Source organism: Colias croceus, chromosome Z, assembly GCF_905220415.1.
Source record: "Colias croceus chromosome Z, ilColCroc2.1".
Classification (NCBI taxonomy): Eukaryota; Metazoa; Arthropoda; class Insecta; order Lepidoptera; family Pieridae; genus Colias; species Colias croceus.
In genome coordinates this window covers 11,616,090-11,640,298 of record NC_059568.1, presented here as the reverse complement: position 1 = coordinate 11,640,298, position 24,209 = coordinate 11,616,090, and the positions used below count along the sequence as shown (strand labels likewise).

Here is a 24,209-nt window from a genome sequence, read left to right as displayed (position 1 = left end):
AATAAAGAGCTAACAAGGTTTACTTTCAATGTGTCCATTTTTCCAGTTCAATTTACGCATTCCATAGGAAAATGCCAAAAATAAATGCATTTTCAGAATTAGCGACTGCCAGCTAACGCGTGTGACGTCGATTCACTAAAACAATGCGTCTATCTGAGTAAATTAAATTCCATACAAATGTATACAATTGTAATAAAGGTTCTTATTATAGTTTACTAATCAATATTGTTTGTGCTATCACAGTATGACACATACCAAATACTATATAGTACAAATTAAAAATATGTGTTTCATATTATGATATCTTTCTATATCTATGCTGTCACTAGTCTGGACATATAAACAAAAACTGTTTCCGAAAATTTGAGATATTGTTGATTTTTCCTTCATCGAAGAGGGCAATTGGAAACTTAGGAAGTTCAAATACCTTCTTTTTTTATTCTGTAAACTAAAAAAATAATGACTGACCATGACTGCAAAAAATATTGCTTAATTTTATAATATGTATATTATAATCACTGGTATGTACCTACTGTTATTGCAACGGTCAAGGAATTTTTGAGTTCCTGTGATTAGCCTGTTAAAACAAAAAACCTCAGCTAATATCATAAGTATAGACTGCGAACTATTTTCAAACATAGGTACTATCTATAAAAATAACTGCGTTAAAAACAACCAACTTCAAAAACGGAAAAGTAAGAAATAAAAAAGATTTGATATTATTAATTACTACATATTATTTTTATGTGCTATTTACTAAAAAGGTTTGATGTCGGTGCATGGGCTTAATACTAAGTGCTTAGTGTTTGGCACCGACTTCAAACCTATTTAATAAATAGCACATAAAAATAATATGTAGTAATTAATAATATCAAATCTTTTTTATTTCTTACTTTTCCGTTTTTGAAGTCGGTTGTTTTTAACGCAGTTATTTTTATTTAATACTTTTTAGTGTATTTTTCAACACGAATCAAACGAGCCCAAACTCGATAAAGTTGAGTCAATATATTACTGAGTTCCTATGGCCACCTTCCGATTCCATCATCAGATCAGCTCCATGTCATGATAATGTTTCATCGCTATCCAATTTACATTCGTATACAAAATTTCAGCTCAATCGGTTACCGGGAAGTGAATCAAAGTTACTTGCTACATTGAAATTAAGTCATCGAGTACAGACAAAAATGCTCATAAAATAAAAACTACTAGGCCTAGCCGAATAAAATTTTTATGGGACCAATTCGACACCATCCCGCATCGAACAAAAAAAGAATCACGTAAATCGGTTCAGAAACCTCGGAGTAATCGGTGTACATACATAAAAAAAAAAAAAAAAAAAAAAAATATACCGGCCGAATTGATAACCTCCTCCTTTTTTTTGAAGTCGGTTAATAACCCAAACACTCTAATACTTCCCTTTGTTATGATATTCCATCATATCTCGATATATCCTCAAAGCTCGATCGGAAAACGAGGTGGAATTCCACAAGTTCTTTCGACATCAGCCCGCGTTCTATGATGTTTTAAAGCAATATTTTTCCAGTGTGGAAAAAGGACAGCGCCATATAGGTCGTCTAGCGTCATCACTTTCCCACGCTGGTAAAATATAATACTACTTTTACGTTACCCCCCAGAAAGGGTCCGGTCTAAACACAAAAGATATCACATATTTTACAAACAATAAATTAATTAATTATTGGGTATGTTCTATCATTGAAAGTTAAATTTAAATTTATTTGTGAACACTAAATTGTAACGCCAAATTTCATTCACTTTTACGCGATGTGCGAATCCTTATTACATATCTCAATGTCTTTATGTGTGTGCTCATGGGTTTATGTGTTTTTATGTAGTTAAATTGCTCAATAAAAACTGTAAAAAAGTATCAACGGAATGGTTGAAACCACACACACACACAGATTTTATTCAATTCTTTCTTTCTTTTATGTTTTGCATTGTATTCATTCATATTGTTTTATTTCTGTTTTCAAGCATTTTATTGCTTACTAGGAGTGTTCCAATCACAAATTATTTTAAGACCTATTGTAAAAAAAAGAAAGAAATAATTTGAATTAATTAATAATTTATTTTCTTGAGATCCGTATTACTATTTGTCTATATTTCTCATTAAACTCAAACATTTATTTATTCAATTAGACTTCTTCTAAAAGCACTTTTCAATGGTCTGTGGTTTTAAATTTACCACCACCTTTGTCTTTTTCTTGTAAGCCATGAATGAACTGAGTATAGGTATAAAATCTATATCATTTATTATACATTTTTAATGAAGGTAAACTGTAAAGGTAATTCAAATCTGAGACCATTATGTATGAAATATGCTTTGAATACCTTTGTAAAACTGTTTCATCGCTCAAGCATCGCTCTTACAAATTTAGCAGATTTTCTTGATCTGATTTCTGCTTCAAGTACTACTTCATAAATCCAAGCGGACCTCGCAGAAAGGACGAGAGTTTTAGAAATGTACCAACTTAGCCTTGCACATCGTCCACGTTAGTAATTTAAACATAATATATGAATAAATTTGGAAACAGAATGCGTAAAGAGACGGAAAGAGAAATGTTAAAAGAGGAATTTCTGCAAATAAGGTCAGACTCGCATTAGGTACTGTTCCCTCACGACTAGCAGTGTTTAAAGTTTTGAACCAATTTTACAGATTTTCACATGTCTCGTAACAACGCATATTACTGGACTGAATATCTAATCTACTATCAGGTAATGTGTCAAGTCGTTTGCCTACATGTGCCAATACAAGCTTACAAAGGTTTATCCACCCAAATATCGCTTTTCCGGATCATTTATAAAGGAAAGGATTACTGAGGAAAGACGTCTTTATAAGTATTCCTGACAATGCGAGCTAAGCTATCCTATGCTACACTCACGTGACTCTACTAGCAGTAAGCTACAAAATAATACCTATCGTTAATCATATTGTCATATTAAACCAATATACCTGTATTTGAATATCTTCTCATATACTTTTGAACCTTTTCGTCAACTTATCGACACAATAATATGTCCAAGATTTATTTTAACAACTTTTTTCAATAATCGTATTTGTACATCGTATAGTACGTTTCGAATGAGAATAATACATTTTGTATGGTATCAACGATCAAGTTAAATTTATACAATGTATACATTTCACAACCCAGGGTTTTAAAGGCAGACTGCAATATGTGTGCACGTGTAAGATTCTATGAAACCGTACTAGACGCTGTTTGTAACTAATAAGAAATAAGAATATCACTTTATGATACATCTAGATAGCGTATAGAATGACAAAGTGAATTTCGGCATTCCCATTCAAGCGACGCACCTTCGTTCCACTGCACACAACGCCGTGTAACATCCATTCAACAAGGTTGCATTGTAATGAAAAACAAATATATATTTGTAGGTATGCCGTACGTTAAAATACTAACTGGAATTCGAGACGCAGTTAATTATATCTGTAACAAGCAATATTTCAATATATAAAACATAATTCATAAGACCCGCATATACCTACTAGGTACACTACTTTTGTCATAATTTCAAAGGTATCGTACAATTTTTTCTTTTACAAAGAAGTATCGAAAGTACAATAGGTCCTTAGAAAAAAACGACTTCATTAGTGAACAACATAAATAACGACAAAAGGGGAATTTCATACGATATCGACATGTCATAACTTTGCACTCAATTTTATCATACATAATCTAAATGGAAAATAAATAACACAAATAAAAGAAAATTACCTTCTGTATATTTTAAAACACAATGGCTATTGGCTATCAAAGTTACAAAAAGGTTGTATCTAATAATTACAACATAAATGGTCGTTTCTCTATATAAGTACAATAATGCATACAAATTTTGTTTGCAAAATTTCATCGAATAAAGCTAATTGCATAATTACAAAACTTAATAAAAGTTTAACTTCATTACGTATGAGAGTAAAATTTGGACTAGACTAGAATGAATCGAGGAAAAGTTGAACATTAACTGAATACTTTTTCGACAATTAAATTTGCCAACAGCAGTTAAACACGTGTCGTTTTAGAACTTATACTTCACTTCCCGTGTTGTAATTATAGCTGCATGACTATTCTAATTATAGAATGTTTACAAATAAGTTTGTTAACATTCTATAATTAGAATAATCATGCAGCTATAATTACAACACTGGAAGTTAAAATGCTTTCATATTATGAATTATGATTAGTACAAATCTTGTTCCCGCTATAAGGATATTCCTATACCGTGTGGCAAATTTACCTTGCACATCACGATGTGCAAGGTAAATTGATAAACACGGCGCTTTTTCAGTCTCGAACAACCCGCCTTGTGGATTAATATCGGATTCGTTATTTAATATTATCTATTCCTTTAAAATTATGTTTGTTCCAAACACAGTACCCATGTCCATCATCAAAATTTTGGATGGAATTGACATTAAGCTATGTTTGAGGTATTTTTATAAACCTTTAATAGATTCACGTGGAAAACTTTTGATTTATTATTTCCTAGTTTTAGATTCTGAATTCGGACGCCCGACGTACAACATTGTAGTTGTTTGAAATTGCAATATATTTTACTCGAATTTCTTTTCAACAAACTGAGAGCGGCTGCAGCGCTTTCAAATAAAAAGTATCAGCCAGAATATCGGTTTGAATATTAATTGTCTAGCTTTAATAAACGTTTGTTACCGCGTCGCAGCTCGTACCTAGATACAAATTACGGAAAAGATTTGGTAACTTTTCGATTTTGGTTGTTTATCTTTTTGTTATTAACACTATATAAAAAATTAAAAGATAAATAAATGGGAAGTTCTTAGCGATAAAGAGATCGCTATATTTCTAAAACTCTACCTATATTAGCAAACGTTTTATGAATTAATGAAAATTTTGAAACGCAAACTAAGTAGCATAAATTGCATAGTATTTCCAAGACACTTGATGTTCTAAATAAACAAAAAAATATACTGATAAAATTCTTTATTACAAAGAGACTTACGAAAATGCGCCTCACAGGAAATTACGGCTATAGCTTCCAATAGTCAGATTTCAAAGGTAAAGTTTATGAAAGCACTAACAGTTCCATCAATTCTATTGGTCCAGGAATTCTTAGTTAACTTCTATTCAAAGCTTATTGCAATCCGGAAAGTTTTCTTTAATTGCTTTTGAGTATAACGCATTCCTTGCTTTACATTCGCGAAAATAATAAGACTCGCTAGGCAAGGATGCTAACAAAATAAATAATTCTAAAATATTTTAACAGTAGGTACAGAAAATGTGTTCATTGCTATCACAGACTCACAGCGAATATACGTATTTTAATTTAACAGTCTTATTTTAGGTCTTTTTGTGAAAATAAAATTAACAATACCTATTAAATCTAATACGCACATGCTTCCATCCCCTTAGAGTTAGTTGCCTCTAAATTTTCAGTTGTCCATTGGCTACTAATGATTTTAACCTTAAAATAATAATGTCAATTCCTCTTAAATTTACTTAGAGCATTAATAAGTAAATTTACATAGAAGCTAAACCATCAATTACGCAAGAAATGATTTATTTCTTCGATTAAATTAAGAGTTCACTGAAATTTAAAGTGTTATTCTATGTTAAATGACACCTCTTTAATTTTTCACATCCGATAGTAATTATTAATAAATTTACCTGCCAAATCTCTCATGAAAAGATTTCCATTAATTGCAAACGCGGCGTAGGTGGGCAAGAGGTGGAGACTGCGCAGGTGCTCCGCGCACCGGACCCACGGTATAAATACGAGTGGAGCAGTGGGAACAAGCAGTTCCTCCGAGGGTAGGCTGGCAAACGATACTGCGAGGCCGCCCTTGGACAAGAGAAGAAATAAATCCAACCAAATCTTCACTTCTGCCATATCAGGCATATTTTCCAAAAAATCATTGCCCTTCCGATACTTTTCAGCGTATTCCGCTCCATTTTAAAAAACTTTGATACAATTTCGCAAAGTTTTAATATCGTTCCGGAAAGTTTTATATTTCCGAATAAAAGTTTTAAAGTAGATTCTTAATACCTCTTTCGTATAGCCGGTTTGTATTTCCGCAATCGAAGGTACTTTTTCGCCGCGTGTATAATATACGAAGCAAAATACTTTAACGTTCAAAATAAGAGTTACGGCAAGTTCGTCGCGGCACGAAATAAAATTTAGTTGTGGTGGTTCGCGATAATATCTGACTTTCTTGATTTGGACAAGGTGTTATTTCTCCATGTTTATAAACTGAATAAATTATACTAGAATCATTAATATTACGAGCTGGGCGCTGTGAGCAAGGCGGAAAAGGGCGAATTCTGATCTTGATCCCTAATCACCAAAAATTAATTATACAATGAAGCGAAAGAAATCAAAGTCATGATAAAGTTTAAGAAAAAAAATAATATGGAATAAGGTAAAAATGTTCCGTATTACTTGTGTTGTGTTTTTTGTTTCCTATTTTCTTAAGTTTCTAGTAAAAGTAAAAGATTAGCAGGTAGCGTATTTTATTTAAAAGCTTGTTATTTAGGTACTTTTTATTTTTTTGGTTTTATTTAGTTTATTATTAATTGTAGATTATAGTTAAGGTTCATCACCAGCCGACGGCGCAGAGAGAAGAAACTTCAAAACTATTTTACATAACACCTTTTTATTATTTTTACTTTTAAGCAGCCTTATCAATTACATAAATATTTATATATATCAGGTATATGTATATGTATATTATGGCTACAAAAGCGAAAGAATTAGTTTTATATTAAGACGCATAATGTGTGGTGTGAGGTGCGATTTTTTACTTTAATGCATGGAAATGCGAGAAATAACTAAAATTGATTATGTATCTTAACTTTTGCCGATACTATAAGACGTTATAAGACCAACAAATAAATAAGCAAAAGTTCAACTTCCAATGGTACAACATTTTAAGGAAATGAGTCAAACTTGCTTAACTTTATTAAAAATAAAATGTCTCTGAATAAAGGTATTCTTATTTATTTTATCCCTTAAATGAGAAAAGGTGTTTCTTTTTAAAAGTAATTTATGAGCCTTAAATCCAAATTGACAGCGGCGGGAAGATAAATCTAACATAAACAGGAAAAGTTGAATAGTACAACAGTCCTAACTTAAAAATTGAGATTATTCAAGAAAATCAGATGTCAGGACAAATTGTTAAAAGTTTTACAAGATTTCGCGGACTCGCGGCTAAACATAGTTGGCAGCGAACAAAAGCGGGTTTCCAATCTTCCAGCTTGGAACTTTCGTGAGATTGCACGGCGAAGGTAGTTGAATGGTTTTGTAATAACCTTAGACGAAAAAAACAAAAGCTGTAAGCTCCTTAGTTCAATTTCCTTTCTAACATCAATTATACCTTTATAACATCAGACTATTTCCGAAAACTATGCATGCCTGCATTCGGATTTGTAACGAAATAACGCAGCGGTTTGCGCGAAATGTATGTCATTACAATTTGTACTTCACAAATTAATTTTGCCTCAGATTCATACGACCGCGATTCGACTCGAAAATTACACTGTTAATATACATTACAACTAAACAAAGATGTAGGTATATAGTACCTATATATGTCGTGGCCATAAAGTAGATTTCCTCATTTCATGAAATGGCCAACATAGTTTGTTCAGATCTTTAAATCGTCAACGTTTCACGATTTGGTCATCGATATTTGGCTGATCGTATTAAAAATATCTTAGAGAGTCCATAAAACATTAAAAAATTCTGAATATTTTAAGAACTTGTTTATAGTCATTTAAGTTAGTTGTATTTGCCGTGGTAGCGCCGGCGAATACCAGAAGCGAATGGTTTTTTCAACAGAAAACAGTTAGGTTAGACTTTAATAAACAACACACGAGCCGAGCGAGCAAAGCGAGCGTGCCGCGGCAGCGGCCAGCGAGTGTCAGAAGCGAATTACTTTTTAAAAAAGAAACAAAAATGGTCGCAAATCGTGAAATGGCCTTCCACGTTTGGCAATGTGGATGACCAAATCGTGAAACGTTGACAATTTAACGATCTGGCCAAAATAAATTGGCCATTTCATGAAATGAGCAAATCTACGATATGGCCTCGACAGATACATATGCAAAAGAAGAACACGTTATAATCATAATAACATTTATGATTGATATAATTATTATAAAATGAGTCGAGCCATACATCAAATAGTTCAATTACTAATTCCAGTTCCAGGGCGAAATAAAAATGATTAATTTCCACCCTTGCTTTTAAATTCTGCCCGGGCTGCGCACGAGTTGACCGGGAATCAATACAAAGCTTTTGGCTAGTGAACATTTTTTTTTTAATGTATAAGTTGGCAAACGAGCTTGCGCGTCACCGTACTGAAAGCGATGATTGGCGCCGCCCAGCCGCCCATGAACAACCACAGACTCTAGAGTATTGTGGTTGCGTTGCCGGCCTTTGAATTATGATCGCTTACAAACTTTACATCTTTTTATCTCCTCTATCTATTGAAAATGGCCTTTGTACCTAATTAATGCTTTACTTAATGGACAAATAAAAATGTTAAATTTCCATTTTTTTCTTAAATTTCGACACAGTTAAATAAATAAAATCGTAGCGCCTGCCTGAGCTGCGCTGGAGCTAGATTTTTCTCTTATTATTAAAACGGCTCATGTTATAGCGGCTTTACAATAATAGATAACAGAGAAATAGAAATGTTAAATATCTAATTTTACTTTTAAATTTCGTCACATTGAAATAAACAATATCCTAGCCTCTTGCCCGGGCTGCGCCGGAGTTGATCGGGGATCAGTCATCAGACTAAGGCCTAAGCGTTAGTTAAACTAATTTCATGATCGGTACTGCAGAAGATTGCCGCTCACAAACATACGCAGTTAGAAACATTATCTCTTTTTTGTAATATTAGCTTACATTTTAAGACAATTATAGTCACGCTTGGCAATTCTGGGACCGTAGGTACTGTTAGTTCAAAAGGGAACATCAATATTCAATATCTATACATATACCTAATAATAAATCTGTAGAAGGGTCAATTCTGTGCATTGAAAATATTGAAAAAATAAATAGCAGGGAGTGTTACTGGATCGATACCAAAGTCCAAACCCAAATATGTGATAAAAAAAATTATTGTCTGTCTGTCTGTCTGTCTGTATGTTCAGGCATCACGTGAAAACTAACGGTTCGATTTCAATGAAACTTGGTATAATTATACCTTATTATCCCGGACATAAAATAGGATAATTTTTATCCCTGAAAAATACGTAGAAAAAAAAATTTAATTTTTCCGCGCACACGGAGTCGCGGGCGGAAGCTAGTTAAAAATAAATCTCGCAGAAGCAACAAAATGTAATCGGTGCGGTAATGGAGTCCTCTAATTTGGGAGGAAAGCGCGGGTTGTATGACCGCAGGTTTTCAGCCGCCGCAGAGCGTGCCGTCGGCAGCCGCCGCCGCATATCATTCGGTCCCGCGGTCTCTATTTCAGGGGAGTGCAAAGCCTCGAACAAATACGTCATGTTTATTTATTTATTATTACAGTTTAACAATTTACACATACGTATTCTTCGCGCTCGTACGAAATAACTTCCGGACTTACTCTTCAAACTGAAAAACAAACACGAAACAATTTCAAAGCTTTATAAATCGTAAATGGACCATAGTAAATGCGAAATAATTACAATGAAAAGTAAATTATCGGGAAAATATAAAATAATCCTCAATTTGAAAGTGCTTCTAAAAATAAACGAGATCGGATAAAGGAAGAGTCAGAAGTGACCTCCATTATCGTGAAGCGACGACCGAAGCTCAACCTCTTGAAATTTGAACAACGAGACCGCGATTTTAATTGTTTCTTAGAATAATTGAATATATACCTTTTTGATCAAATGAATTGACAAACAATAAAATAAAAATGCCTGTCGCAACATTGTAATAAAAGCAACTTCTAAACAATTAAGATTCTACCATATTTTATTTAAGCAATGTGTTTTCTTTCAATTTATGAATTAAATTAATTGATGTAGTTGAACTGGCCACTTTATCAGGACTCTTTTGCAACTTTCGGGTTAGAACTTTAAAACATAAAACTTAAATAATTTTTTAACGTTACCCATCATTTTCAGGAGGCAAACACAAACAATGATCATACTATACAGTATACTAAATCCTAATAGATAAATTATAGAGCCAGAAATTATATCATAAGGCTTATAGCAAGATATTGAAACTAGACATTACAATAGAATATAGTGTTATAATTGATGTCATTGTGGAGCTGTTATCTGAATTCCACAATACACCGACTTCTCTACCTATATCAGAATGTATGAACATAGTCCTCGTACGCATCTTCAATAGTTGTTAAATATGCATGCAACACAATTCTCGAATCTGGATAATACATTCTTAGATTATTAAAACAAAGTGTCTTTTTAAATTAAACATAATACGAATGTGACGATGTCTTAGTGCACCAAACTTGTTAAAACGATTTTTGTCATTTCATAACACCTACTGAGGATAAGAAATCAGTAAATCAACGAAAATTATGCGCTAATTAAATTCAATAAATTTTAATAATCAATACTTCATTAACGGATCATTAATTATGCATTGATATAAGCGTATTCGAAGACAAACAACTAGATATTTACCTACATTGCTCGATAGGCATACAATATTATGAATTTCTTAATCAAATAACAATTATAAGATAGATAATATTTCTAAAATATCAATCAGTACGAAATATAATAAAGAGTCTGCACTGAACAAAAAAGACTTATCAAAAAGAATGCCAAGTTATTCTAAAGTTGTTAAATCTAAACAAATGAAGAGATTAGGCGGTTAAGCAATAAAAGAGGTAATGGAAGCTTCACCAAATGTCTTCGCAAGACATTTTAATTTCATTCGTCGATTTGATATTCCGCTAAACGGTTGATCAAAGATTTAATTAAAAAGTTCAACAGAGTAGTAAATCAATTATATAAAGATTCCAGGGGCTTAGCGAATGTTTTCGTATAACACACATTTATACAATTTTCGGTAATCGGATTGGATTATATCGCAAATGTTTGCTTCGTTCTTATATCTCGATAAAGTTATTTTCATACTTTTGTGAGAAAAAATAACGGTATATCAAGAAAATTAAACATGAATAAAATGGATTAGTGATGTACAATCAATATTGTTGATGCATTGAAAGTTGTGCTGATCATGAGATTTTTTATTGATGGTGTAGGAAAATATTTGGCGAATAAATTTTATTGTTAAGTCGCAAGTTTTATTATTAAGAATCGACAGTTACAAAATATCGCGATATGAAACTATAGGTACCTATACCTATATGCTAATCAATACGAGAAAAAATAAGACATATAAATGGCAAAACATGCAGTAGTAGAGTAGGTAGAATTAGATAAAAAATATTAAATACGTTACAGTAGGATCGATCGATATTCTATGAGAGAGGTTACAAAAATTCCATCCATCTAAAAATCTGTCAAGATGTTTAAATATGCTTAAAAATAAAGTGACAAAACATTCCGTCATTAGGATACTTAGGAACAACAATTACTTAAAACTTACTTCGAACAACAATTTTCGACATTTTTTTCTAAGAGCCACCGTTTCCATTCAAAATTTCATCGTCATCATATGAACCCTCTTTTTTCACATGGCTTTCCGAAAATTCTGAAAACACAATTTTTTTTTTTACATTTAAGTTTAATTCTACTCATGATAGATTGTTTTTGCCATTTCTCTAGGCCTGCTGAAATATCATAGCAACAGAAACCTAGTCGGGGTTTTGTAGGCTATAATAATAATTTATCCATTGTGCTCGACCTAAACTTACTTAAAAAGTTTGATTTCCATTGTGAAAAATATTCGTACCTACAATAAAATGTATTTTTAAAAATCTCAAGATTTTGTTAAAATTATTATCATCAATATGGTCGAATGTCAATAAAAATATCTTAACAAAATAACATGATTAACAATCAGTTATAAAAACATGTTCCCTTCACGGTAAAGATCGAGAGAATCTTCATTCGAATCGTAAAGGACTGGAACAGACTTCCTGACTCTGTGTCCCCCGGAGTCTTCAAGAAAGGAGTGATCGTTCCTTAGGGTACCTTTTAAGCGTTATCGTTCCTTAGCTCGTTCCAATCTTGGGCCACTTTTTCGCCTACCAACAGGCGAGATCGTGGGCAAGCCCTCGATTATAAAAAAAAACATTGCTCAAATAAGCAAATTTCCATTAATTTAATTGGAATACGTAAAAATAAAATTGTAAAAATAGAAAACGGGAAAATAAAATCACTAATTAATTATATTATACTTATTATGTTACTTGTGCCGCGCTGTAGTTCCACGTCATTACAGAGGCCTATTAATAGCTGCCAATGTAATCCTTTTTTTTAATTATCTTCAATACTTTTGGTCATCCTTGTTACTAATATAAAATATTGTTTATTTGTGAATTTGCGAATGTTTTTTAATTTTTAATTTATTAAATTAAATTTTTATATTGGTATCTGTTATAATTACAAAATGAAATAACCGACTTTTTAAGCCGATAATTACACTTTATTAAGATTTACCTACACCATAATATTATAATCAGGTTCTGAAATATAAGCAAGTTCGAATTAGGCGAAAAGAAAAAGCGAAAGTCAAAGCAAGTTTGAAATGGTATCGAGGCAGTTTGTTGTCGACTTCAAAGGGGAAAAAATTGCTGTGAGCCTGTATTTTCACACAGTTTTGAGTGACTTGCTTTTGTATGCCGTGGAAACCTTCGCATAACACCATTTACAAAGGCCAGTCAGTCACAGCAGTTGTTGCAACAATATTTTGTACTCAAATTTTAACAACATTATTGTGAACCGGAATTATATTTCACTCTGTGGAAATTACGATATATATACACTGAAATAAGCATTTATATTCTTAGTATTGAATACCTGCAAATCGGAATGTCTTAAGCTGCTTTTATCTTGATTAAAAAAGACATTCCACATTTTTGTGATACAAAATCATGGAACGGTGAAATTGTCAAAGACGAAGGTGAAGCGTGGGTGAAGAATCCAAAACATCAAGAGTAAACTCATTAATTTGAACATTGTAGGTTTGTTTTATAAAAATAAGTTATTTTTAAAAAATCTTTGAAAAATCATCGTTGTGGAGCCGCTTTTAATTATTTGTGTTTTGTTGAATATCGGAAAACAAATTCTTTAAATCATTGAAATTTTAATATCTTTTCCTACAAATAACTATGTCATTAATATACACAGATAATAAGAGAGATTACAAATCCATACAGTACAAATACAGTCCACGTTAATCCTCTCATTAAATTATGTGTGTAGGTACTCTTAATTTGCAAATTGCCGATCAATTTAAATAAAATGTTGACAAACTTTAAATAGCTGTAAACATGATACATATTACAGTAACTTAATCTGGAGGAAAGAAAAAATGTTGGTATTAAAGCACTAAATCAAATTTCTAAGCCGAGTTTCATTAACGTAGTACCTACCTACATATTTGCAAAATAATCAATTTAGCTGCATATTTGCGAAAACATGGAACAAACAACAAGCAATCAATTTTTTAGATAATCCTTCTACCGGAGGTATTAGTAGGTACTACGATGCGTAATAACTTCCAGGCTTAGGATAAGCGCTAGTTCACACTCGGGTGAAATCGCAAATAGGTGTGTCGGCGTGTGTTGACTCTAGTCTTCATATCCGCTCATCTTCTGTGGCTCATCTTACCAATCACGGAACTTCGATTCGCTGTCAAACTTACCTGAATATACGTTTGAGTTTCTCAAAATAGAAAGGCGTAATGTTAATAATTTAAAACATGAACAGGAAAAGTAATTTAATATTAAATCCAAAAGTTTAATATTAAATCAAAAATTTATTTTTCGATATGATTAATACAATCTGCCTATTTATTAAATTAATTAAATGTTAAGTTTCATTAATAAGTTATTTACGTGACGCAACATTCATTAAAAACAACAAGTTTTCTGAATTTCAATGATGGTGTGTACATACTCAATGATATCGGATTACAAAAACTAAACAGTCATTGACTGTTTAGTTTTACCGTGTACCGTGTGTGTGCTTCCTTATTAGGGCGGCGCTAAGTTGTTTATACTGTAGAAATTGTTGAGGTATTCGATAGATTTGGTTTTTTTGGTCAAACCGTCAAAGATCCATTATGCAACGGCTGGCGATATACCTACGCAATCTGTGTTGTCAGTCCGGAAACGTAGTAACTGCATAACCCCGACAATTAAACAAACACAAAATAGGGCAATTAAATCTCTCAATTAGAATTAAAATAATGCTTCTTATGTCTTTGTACGTAATTACTTATTGTTGTTACTACATTTATGCTACATTATAAAATCAAACTGAATTACCTTATATAGTTCCAAATTGTAACTGTTAGAAATTGTATTGTCTACATAGTATTATAAGCACAAGACGGTTCACTTCATTTCACTTTAGCCTATCCCCGTCTATTGCACAAGTCTCTCCCAGAACTAGCTAAGTTTCCCTTTATTTCAAAATCAAAGCGTTGAATGTAATATTTCATGAATGCTAATTATAGCTGTATTTATTATGACTAAGCTTATTTAAATCAAATTTAACTGAGAAGGAAAATTAATAGTATTTTCATAAAGAATGCAGCAGTTATCAATGAAAAAATATTTGACCATTTAGTTATCACAATAAACAAACGGAAAATATGAAACTGAAAGGTATTCATTAGCTGTATAAGCGCCGCGGTACAAGAGTCAAGAAGCGAGTATCATTCACTGACTATTCATGTTACTGGCTTTTAAAAACTTGATGCTTTGGAGCATTTTATATAAAATTAAACGCTATAAAACACTTAGAGTAACATCATGAATTAAAATATATTTCATACATTATATTTATGTAATTGATAAGGGCATACCTGTACATAATTTTAAACATAAAAACAATTATAAAGAGCCATTGTAGAGCTTGATGACCTTTATATAAATTCGCTGTTTAGAGAACAAAAACATATTATACATTGAACATTTGAGAGTTCGACGGCATAATTTGTAAAATTCCACCGTCGGAAATTTTGATAACATTGTACTCATTTATAATAGACACAAAATTGTTGAATGAATTTCAGACATGGGCCTCGAACGTCCCCAGTGCCACTGTTGGAAAGCTCCTTAATGCTATTTTTACGTTATAATGTCGTAGCTGTTTGTGTACGACAAGCCGCAACGGGGCCCAACCCGTAGTTGTAAATCAATGACGTCACCACCCAGATTCCCCGGCCTTACCACCATACTGGGATATAATTATTATACTTACTGCATGAGCAACGTCCGGCGCTTATAGTATTGCAATAAACGGAACCACGTAGCAGTAATTTTATTCGAGCACTATAGCTTTAATATTATGTAGACCTCATGTTAATACAACAACTTTGTATCCAGGATTCAACTAGTGGAAATCATGGATCATTGCGTTAAATAAGAATGGGGTAAAGGAAAATGAAGTCGTTAAGGCGGGAGCGGGCGAGGAGCGAGAGCCCGGCGGTGTCTGGCGCTCACTCGCCCGTCGGCCGCGGCGATGTAAGTCACTGCAATATGCATGAGCGAAGCTTCGAACCGTCAAACTTCATTATATTATAACGAAAGCCTAAACGCCAAAGTGTCGATAAAATAAATTCTTACCTATGATACATACAGAGTCGAGTGATGTAGGCAATTTATTGGAGAAAAATTCCCAAATGATGTTGCAATCGTAGAGTACCTAGGTATTATGTTATATGGAAGTATTGGATCTTAATCAGAAAGGTGTATAGGGATTATTTTTCTTATGAATTTATTTCATTGACACTATTGCAACTATAGCAATATGTGTAGAACTGATAATAATTTATAAAAAAGATCACATTGGGATCTATCCTGTATAAAACATAACTGTTTAGAGTTTTACAAAATACAACAAAATAGTATTATTTTGAATTTGTAGTACATGGCTTCGAGGTTTAGAATGTGTTCATTTTCCCCTGTTCTGTTGGCTATGGACATGTACTAGCATAGACAATCGTTTTTTTCATACGTTAATACCATAACTGCTATAACTGACTATAATTAATAACAATTATTTTTTGTTATTGAAAAATTTTATCTTAGAACTTACCTACATGTGACTCTACAAATACATTTAAACTACATACAAACAATTCCTCAAATCTTTTTCTAGAATTGGTACCAACGAATTATATTCTTAAACTCGCAGCGTATGTCAGTTAGGTATAGTATTACCACAGACTAATAATAATATACTACGTATACAAGTATTACACTCAAATGTGGTATATATTCAGGAACAGTTAGAGCAGAATGATCACTCATGATCATCCACATAATTAAAATTCCAGGGTGAGCCTGAATTCACTTCTTAAATCATACAATAATTATATCGACAGTATTATCAATATTATACAGTCTATAGGATACAGTATTAATGAGAATTCATTTTATCCATACATCACCAATCAAAGGCACAAACAAACATTTGTATAAACAAATGCAAACATGTATTTCATGAAACCTATTAGCCAACAAAACATTCGGGTAACCTGTAGTGATCCAATTTATACGTTACGGCTATAGTGTAATTTTTGGACTCGGTTAGAGTTCGATAACCACTTTAGCACCGCCTCAGGCTGTAGCTGGCACGGGGCCAACATAACATAACCTATCCACGGCCTCAATTGACGTATATGCAAGTTACTGTCAATCCCTTCTATAAAACCTTCCATTTAATACTTCGCATGACAAACGATTCTTCCCTTCGCTTTTGTTATATATATTTAGTATTTGTAGTTTATGTTGTTTGTTTGTATATTATCTATGTTACATTTATTCAAAGGTTCATATTGATATTTGAAAACGTATTAGCAGTATTTTCATGCTGTGCTTAGTAACATCCAAATTGCAATCGTATCGTTAAATTTTCACTGCTTTTAATCAAACATTAGTCTTGACTATTCATAAATTTTGGTTTAAAGTAGACTGATCGTGAATGTAATGTCCTTATTATCTTAAATCCATTGAAATTAGAAATTTCAACAAGAGATGAGTTTAGTAAATATTAATAATTCAAAATCCTATTCATAATCATTTGTCGCATTTAATGAGAGTGCTGACAAAAAAGCCCTGTTCGTATTAATTATTATCCATCATCGTTCAGCGATGGATGTAGACTGTACTAAATACAATATGTTATGCGCACATAATTATTTTTTACCACGCGTTTCGGGATATAAAGTATGGAAAAGAATTCTTTTGACGCATTCTTTTTATACCGTTTGGACTTTGGGAAAGTTTTGACGGAGAAAAATGTTTCTTTATTAGAAAATTTCACTTTTAGTTCACCTATATAATTTTTTACAGTTAAGACAAGTATATCTTGGTAGCAAAAAAAACTTGTGCATGTGTCTAATGAAAAGGGGTTTTTGTTATCCAATTAGTCTTTTCATTATTGTAAGTGATACGTTAGTGTAGAACTTATTTCGTTGTGGATATTTATACAAAAGGAAAACTATGTGTTAGAAATTTGAAAATTAAATACCATACAGGTAGTGGAAAGGCAGAGTTTAAACTTAAAGTTCAAAGCCGATGGCCGAAGGCGATGTGATTCAACAAAACATAAATTTGAACTTTTGGCTCCGAGTAAATTTGTGCTGGAATATTGTGAATTTAACGGACGTATTTTCATTTCCTGAAATACTAACACATGAGTAATATAACTCAATAGATACTTTTAAATTTTAATAGCAAATTAGATGAAATCTAAGAATCGGGATATGTATTTCATTAGTATAAAAACTTACAAAAAACACAAACAGCAACATAGTCGTATACAATAAAAACGACGATGTACGGACGTAGGTATCACATTTGAATATATTATATCAAATTCATTTAATTGGAAAATAAGACGATAGGCATATGATATATATTCAGTCTATATGTACCCAGTACCATATCAAATGTAGGTATTGATGTCTGATAGACCCTTTCAAACAATTGTTACAATCTTGTTAGGTATGTAATTGCAGTGCATTAGACATCATTTCAACTAAATTGACGTAATTGTACGTAAATGCCAAGTGAAAGGCCAGCCATAGCCTTAACATGGTCTTAATCTATTCGGCTTTGAACTGAAACGAATGCCATAAATTAGTATTATATTAAGTATATGCTTTTGAAACAATGCGACCATATGGGCATTACATCTTTATTGATGATTTAGTAAACAACTTTGTTCACCAATAGCTATTATGGCAAAACCTTTTAAACCCAATTTATGAGTTATTACGTGTTCGTTTATTAAATTATTTTGCCAAATAACTTCTCAAGTAGAACGATGTTTCAGGGCTGAAGATATTTAAATGCCTAAATAATTCTATATTGTTGAAGTTAATATCAAAAAGCTGAAAATTTTTCAATGCTCCTGAAATAAAAACAAGAAATTTCGTAAACTCTAAGGTTTATTCTACCAATTAAAAATTTTATTTACCACAATTTACCTGAGTGTTTACTGCAATGAACGAAAATTTTCCTTTCATTCTTTTTCGAGAATCGATATGAAGTCGTAAATTTCTTAAAGTGCAGGCAGGTAAATACTAAATTTTCTCCGTGACCTAGGCTAATGTGTTTTGCCTGGAGCTGTCAATAGGCCAAGCCTGTGTTAAAGGCCGTGTTTTGACGGGGTTCGTATAATCTGTTGGTTCCCCGTCACCTTGCATTATAATAATGTGCATACATAATGTGTTTGTAATAACGCTATATATTATGCAGTTATCCATAGGTGTGACATTGACGTCATCCTTTTATAATGAATTAATAATGTCTCATAAGCCGGTCAGAGTGGTAGTTATGGTCTAGTTATATTTTGAAATGTTCGTCCTTACACAGATTTATGAAGCTTCTTTTGATTCAAATAACTATCAGACCAAATTTTAGACGAATATCTTTGTTTCTGGTTCTGTTTTGCTAATTGTGACTATTCGACATATATTTTCGAAACTAATTTTAAAATTATTTGATATTACATAGGTAGGTATTATATGACTCATTTTATTGAAAAACGCAATATTATCAAACTTATTAAATCCGTAACAAGAAAAGTAAACTTTAGAGTTTAAGCAAATTTCTTGTTTTAACATGGACTGCCTGAAAATGAACAATTAAATTTTAATGGTATTGACTTTTCTAAATAAGATAATGATTTTTTTTTTGGTTACCTATTGAATGTGTGCTTTTAATATTAAAGTACAATATTCTACATATTTCATTCAATACAAATAATGGTAGATATTGTAGCCGATTAGTCATAGTGCAAACTGCCTGGCTTTTCGTTGTGTGCTTTTCATAAAAATATAACAGTATATACAAGTGTCAATTAACATTGACAAAGTTTTTAAAATCTCTCTATCTCTAATATTGGCTACAGTTATCGTTTGAATATTTTGTAATTAGTCACAGCTTTGCATGCATTAGTACCTAAACACTTTCATAAGCTTATAGCTAATATTGAACGTCATACTGATACAATTTATATTTTTAGGCAAACTATGAGTTGCAAAACCTCCTCGCCGAGTTTTCGAAGAATGGCGTGCCTTCTTTGCAAGGGTTTGTCGCTGCCACTATACCTGACGAAGCTCTGTCTTACCTCATGTGGTCAGAAAAATCTGGCTGCCTCGAGTCAATATTCGACTGGAAAAGTAAGTACCTATATTATTTATGTTATTTTTATATTCTCATAAATTCATTTCATTCCAACTTATGAATATTGTTTCTACAATAAATACCAGTGTAATCCGAGAAAAACAAAACACTTACAAATTCCCCGTATTTCTGTAAGTCCTATTTAATGATTCTCATTAAAGATAACATTTTATGAATAAACATCACAAATAATATTCCAATTTCTCAATAATTTATGAAATAATCTGTGTAATAGTTTATTTTTATAAAATAAGAAGATAAGTAGAGAAGAAAGAGATCATCTTTTATTTTGCAAATATTATAATATTCAGTACCTACACTATAAATCCCAGAAAAGGATTTAGTACAGAATTAGCCATAATCTCCAAATAATCCCTCCAATACGAAAGCAGTTTAAAGGTACTTAGCTAATTACATTCTTCCGATCGTTTGGCAATAAATGGAACTAGCTTTAGAGGCCGAAACAAGTCATTAATAGTACGTGCTTGTTTACTGATCTATGGGTACAGGGTTTAAATAGTACTGCCGATCAAATCCTGCCGAATAATAATAATTTTACAAAACATTCACAGTGTCAAAAATTATAGTATTAAATGAGTACTTTTAAAGATTCCAAATTGCATTACATACTTTTAGAAAGTAACCTAAAACAATCGAGGAAATATTTATAATTCTTGCTTATAAGCCGAAAACTAACACTATCGAGGAAAAATAACACTACTTAGACAGTTTTATTAATGTAACTGTGCCTGACTTCTAAAATACCTAATCCCGACAGTTCAAGAAACTGTATTTTCTTTCCAACTATTAAAAGAAAATACAACTCACGCTTCAGCTGAAAACGAAGCTGTATAAAGCTAATATTATAAAAGTTTCGATACACAGAACTAATTGCGGATACTATTTTCGATACAATCTGTAATTGATACGTTCTCTTATACATCGGTATATGTATTAAGTTTATCGTATTATTAATTAATATTATTGCAGTCCCCTTCTATTGATTATTGGTTTGGTGTTGCCCATTTGGTACGTGCAGGCAATAACATAAATCAATCCAGCTTAATTTTACGCGTCCTGATATTTTTGGTAGAATAGCCCTTATTATTAAGCGTGTCTATTTTTTAATCTTTAGAATTTAAGAACAATGCGCGAAGGACCCTTTTGTTTTCATAAGGGTTAACGATCAATTCCAAGGCGCAATCCATCTTTATTCGGTTAACAAAGGGCTTTTCAAAGCCGATGTATATTACGATTTATATGAACAAATAGCGAGTAAATACTTGCATATAAGTATATGCATTAATGTTATGCATTCGTTTTAAGACTACTCCGAATATTTTAAATATATGTTTTAACAATCAATGAATGGTAAAATTGTAGTTTAAGCAATGATCATAACAAATTAATATGAAATATATCATATGTGGTAAGATACAATATACAGCCAATTATACTTAATCATAACCTCCGGTAAGCTAATTGTAGAGCATCAGTTTTAAATATTAATTTTATAAAGTGGTATCCGAGTAGTTTGGTTCAGATTGGGTCGAGCCCGTCCCGGGATCTACCACACCCTCACCGAAGGGCAGTTTTAAGTAACATATTATATAATAATCGTATCCAGATGCCCGTGTGCCAACTCCTAACCCTTACTACTCCAACTTTTACTATCCCTTAAGCCATGCCAGATCCACAACTTCTTTCCAGGAACACATCTATAACTCTCGCTAAAGTTTTTAACCTCTTAGTAAAGAAGAAAGTGCTTTACACAACAGAAAATTTCGTCCATTATCAACTTGTTCAAATGTACTTTTAACTTCTTCAATTATTGATGTCTACGGTGAAATGATGACAAGAAATTATTACTTACACAGAAATGAACTGATAAATTTTATACAAAATCAGAGCCTAATTGCACTTTGTGGTGATAATGGTTAATTTCTTTGCAGTTTCCATAACAGCTGCCAATTATAATCACTTTTCTCATCAAATATGTATTCAATATTTTATTTGAGAGCGCAAAGTGTCCGTTGTATTTATAAGTTAATAAGCACATAATATCCTGGATTTGTAGTAAACATTCACAAGTAAACTTAAAATTTACTATTTAAATGAGGTATGGTAGATTTTTAAAATTTCATTAAAATTAATTAATTTCGCTTTACTCTAACTTAAATAAAACCTCTTTATTTAAAATATATAAACCTTAAATTTATAATGCTGTATAAAAGCTCCTTTGCATTTTATTAAATTAAATACGTATACAATACCAACTGTAAAACATTATTGTTCCAAATGGTAAAACAGTCATCATAATATTTAATGTTTTCAACTATCATAATCTAAAAACTAAACAATTCAAGCGTCCGCTAAAACTGAAAGAAGGTAAGCGTTGCATTTCGATATTTAATGTTAACTCGAAAGTCTGTTACTACACAAGGCCGAGCAAGGTAGAGTTTCATTTACTATGTAAATAACGCAAAACAATGTTTGCGTTGAACGATTTCGGTCCATGGCCATTTGTTAAACACCTTTTCATTCGTTAAAATGTATGCTTTTATTGAACTGAACGCAGTTATCATTAATCGTAGGTTGAGAAGGATCTGTATAAAGAAAAAGGTAATTAGTACAATATGAGTATGTAATTTTTTAGTGGTTTATAGAAAATTTTAAACTATTTTTTTAAATACGTAATTGCTTGGATACACTATAACAGATCTTAGATCATATTCTTCTTCTATTCTATAAGATATAAAATAAACACTTTTATAAATGAAATGGGAGTCCAATGAAATCAAACATTAAAGTGCCAAGTATCAATGAGCCTGAGAAAACGAAAAATTCAATGTGAGAGTGAAGGAAATTATGAGATAAGATTTCGTCGGCGCGGCGATATCGTTCGAGAAACTTTTGTTCGAAGATAAAATCTATCTGTAAAACGAAATTACGTTCGACCACTCTTCAACTCATCTTTATTTTGTTAAATCTTCAAAATCCTTTTAAAAAGTTATTATTATAATATTATACATTAATCTGATAAATATTTTTTAAAGTTATCATAAATTCCTTTTATAACCCTTAATAATAGCATTGAATACAGATAACCTTTATATAAGAATTATTCTTTCATCATGATTTTTAAAAACGTTACTTCACCATTCAATGTTTAATTAAAACTATACCTAGTACCAACCTCTTTTTATCACACATTAATATTCAACTATTTTGAGAAATTTGATAACCAACCTCACTTTTAAATATCTAATTATTATTTAATTTACAATTTAGTGACTATACAAATTTAGATTTAGGAAGCATTTATTTATGCTAAAGTCACATCATTATTTAAGTAATGTTTGACTAAAAAGTAACTGAAGACAGTAGGTACATGTTCTTTGCCTCACGGTATCTTTTACTCTTTTTGATAACTGGGTCGTGCGAATTGAAAATGTTTTCCAAGATGCAGTTGCCACGCGTAAGTGCATTAAGCGGTACGAATCATGTACGGAAACAGATTCTCACACTTCCTATGTCTTAAAATGATTATAATTTACTTCGAAATGTTTCCTTGAACGAACTCAGCCAATAGCAGAATCTGACGATCAGTAATGTTGAAATTAATGCTTTTAATTAAGCTAATAGCGAGCTAATATTTCACACCGAATTATGATGGAGGCTTTAATTATGCCTTTTTAATATTTTTGAGTGTTAAAATGAAATATTCTTACAATTTGTCAGTTATATTTCGTTGTAAGTTAAAAAGTTTTTGTCCGTGGTCTATTATTCATTTCTTATACTTTAATTTCTTCTTTCATTCTTCTTTTAATTGTACGTATCAGAAAACTTATCTATTTAATACAATAAATATATATTTTTTTAAACATTTGTGGTGTAAGGTTTTATTTTAGTATGGTTTTATTAGGTTAGCAGTAAATAATAGGTACTGAATGATTTGTATAGGTACTGAAAACTGCAACAATTTCAATAGACCCCAAAAGTGAATGAATTCCAACATTTTCCACGAAATTATTACTTACTGCAAAAACACCATTTGTCGATTTCTGTCAAAATCAATTGTAGAAAATTGAACTGAACGTTGTTTTCTGCATCCATTTACTTTTACATTTTCGTTAACACAGGGAAAATTCGCTTTTCATGTATTTGTTTCAGATTAATTTATCAACTTTTAAATTGATGCCTCTAGGATATTTGTTTTTTGCGAATAATTAAATACACATCACAATGTCACAAGAATGGATTAATTTTAGTTTAAAGAGTAACATCGTAACTGAATTTAATAATTAATTTTACATTTATTACCCGTCATTTTGAAACCGCGTTCTCTTATTAAGTTACATCGATCGACAATTTTGTTATCATTTCT

The 24,209-nt window shown here is 31.6% G+C and overlaps 1 protein-coding gene across 1 annotated transcript in view; it reads left to right on the top strand.

The window, feature by feature from the left end:
• The window catches only part of LOC123705174, a 62,631-nt gene that overhangs the window by 16,325 nt on the left and 22,097 nt on the right, over positions 1 to 24,209 (top strand). The window contains exon 5 of the mRNA XM_045653837.1: positions 19,662 to 19,818. Coding sequence (XP_045509793.1) covers positions 19,662 to 19,818 — 157 coding nt within the window. The remainder of the gene's footprint in view (positions 1 to 19,661; positions 19,819 to 24,209) is intronic.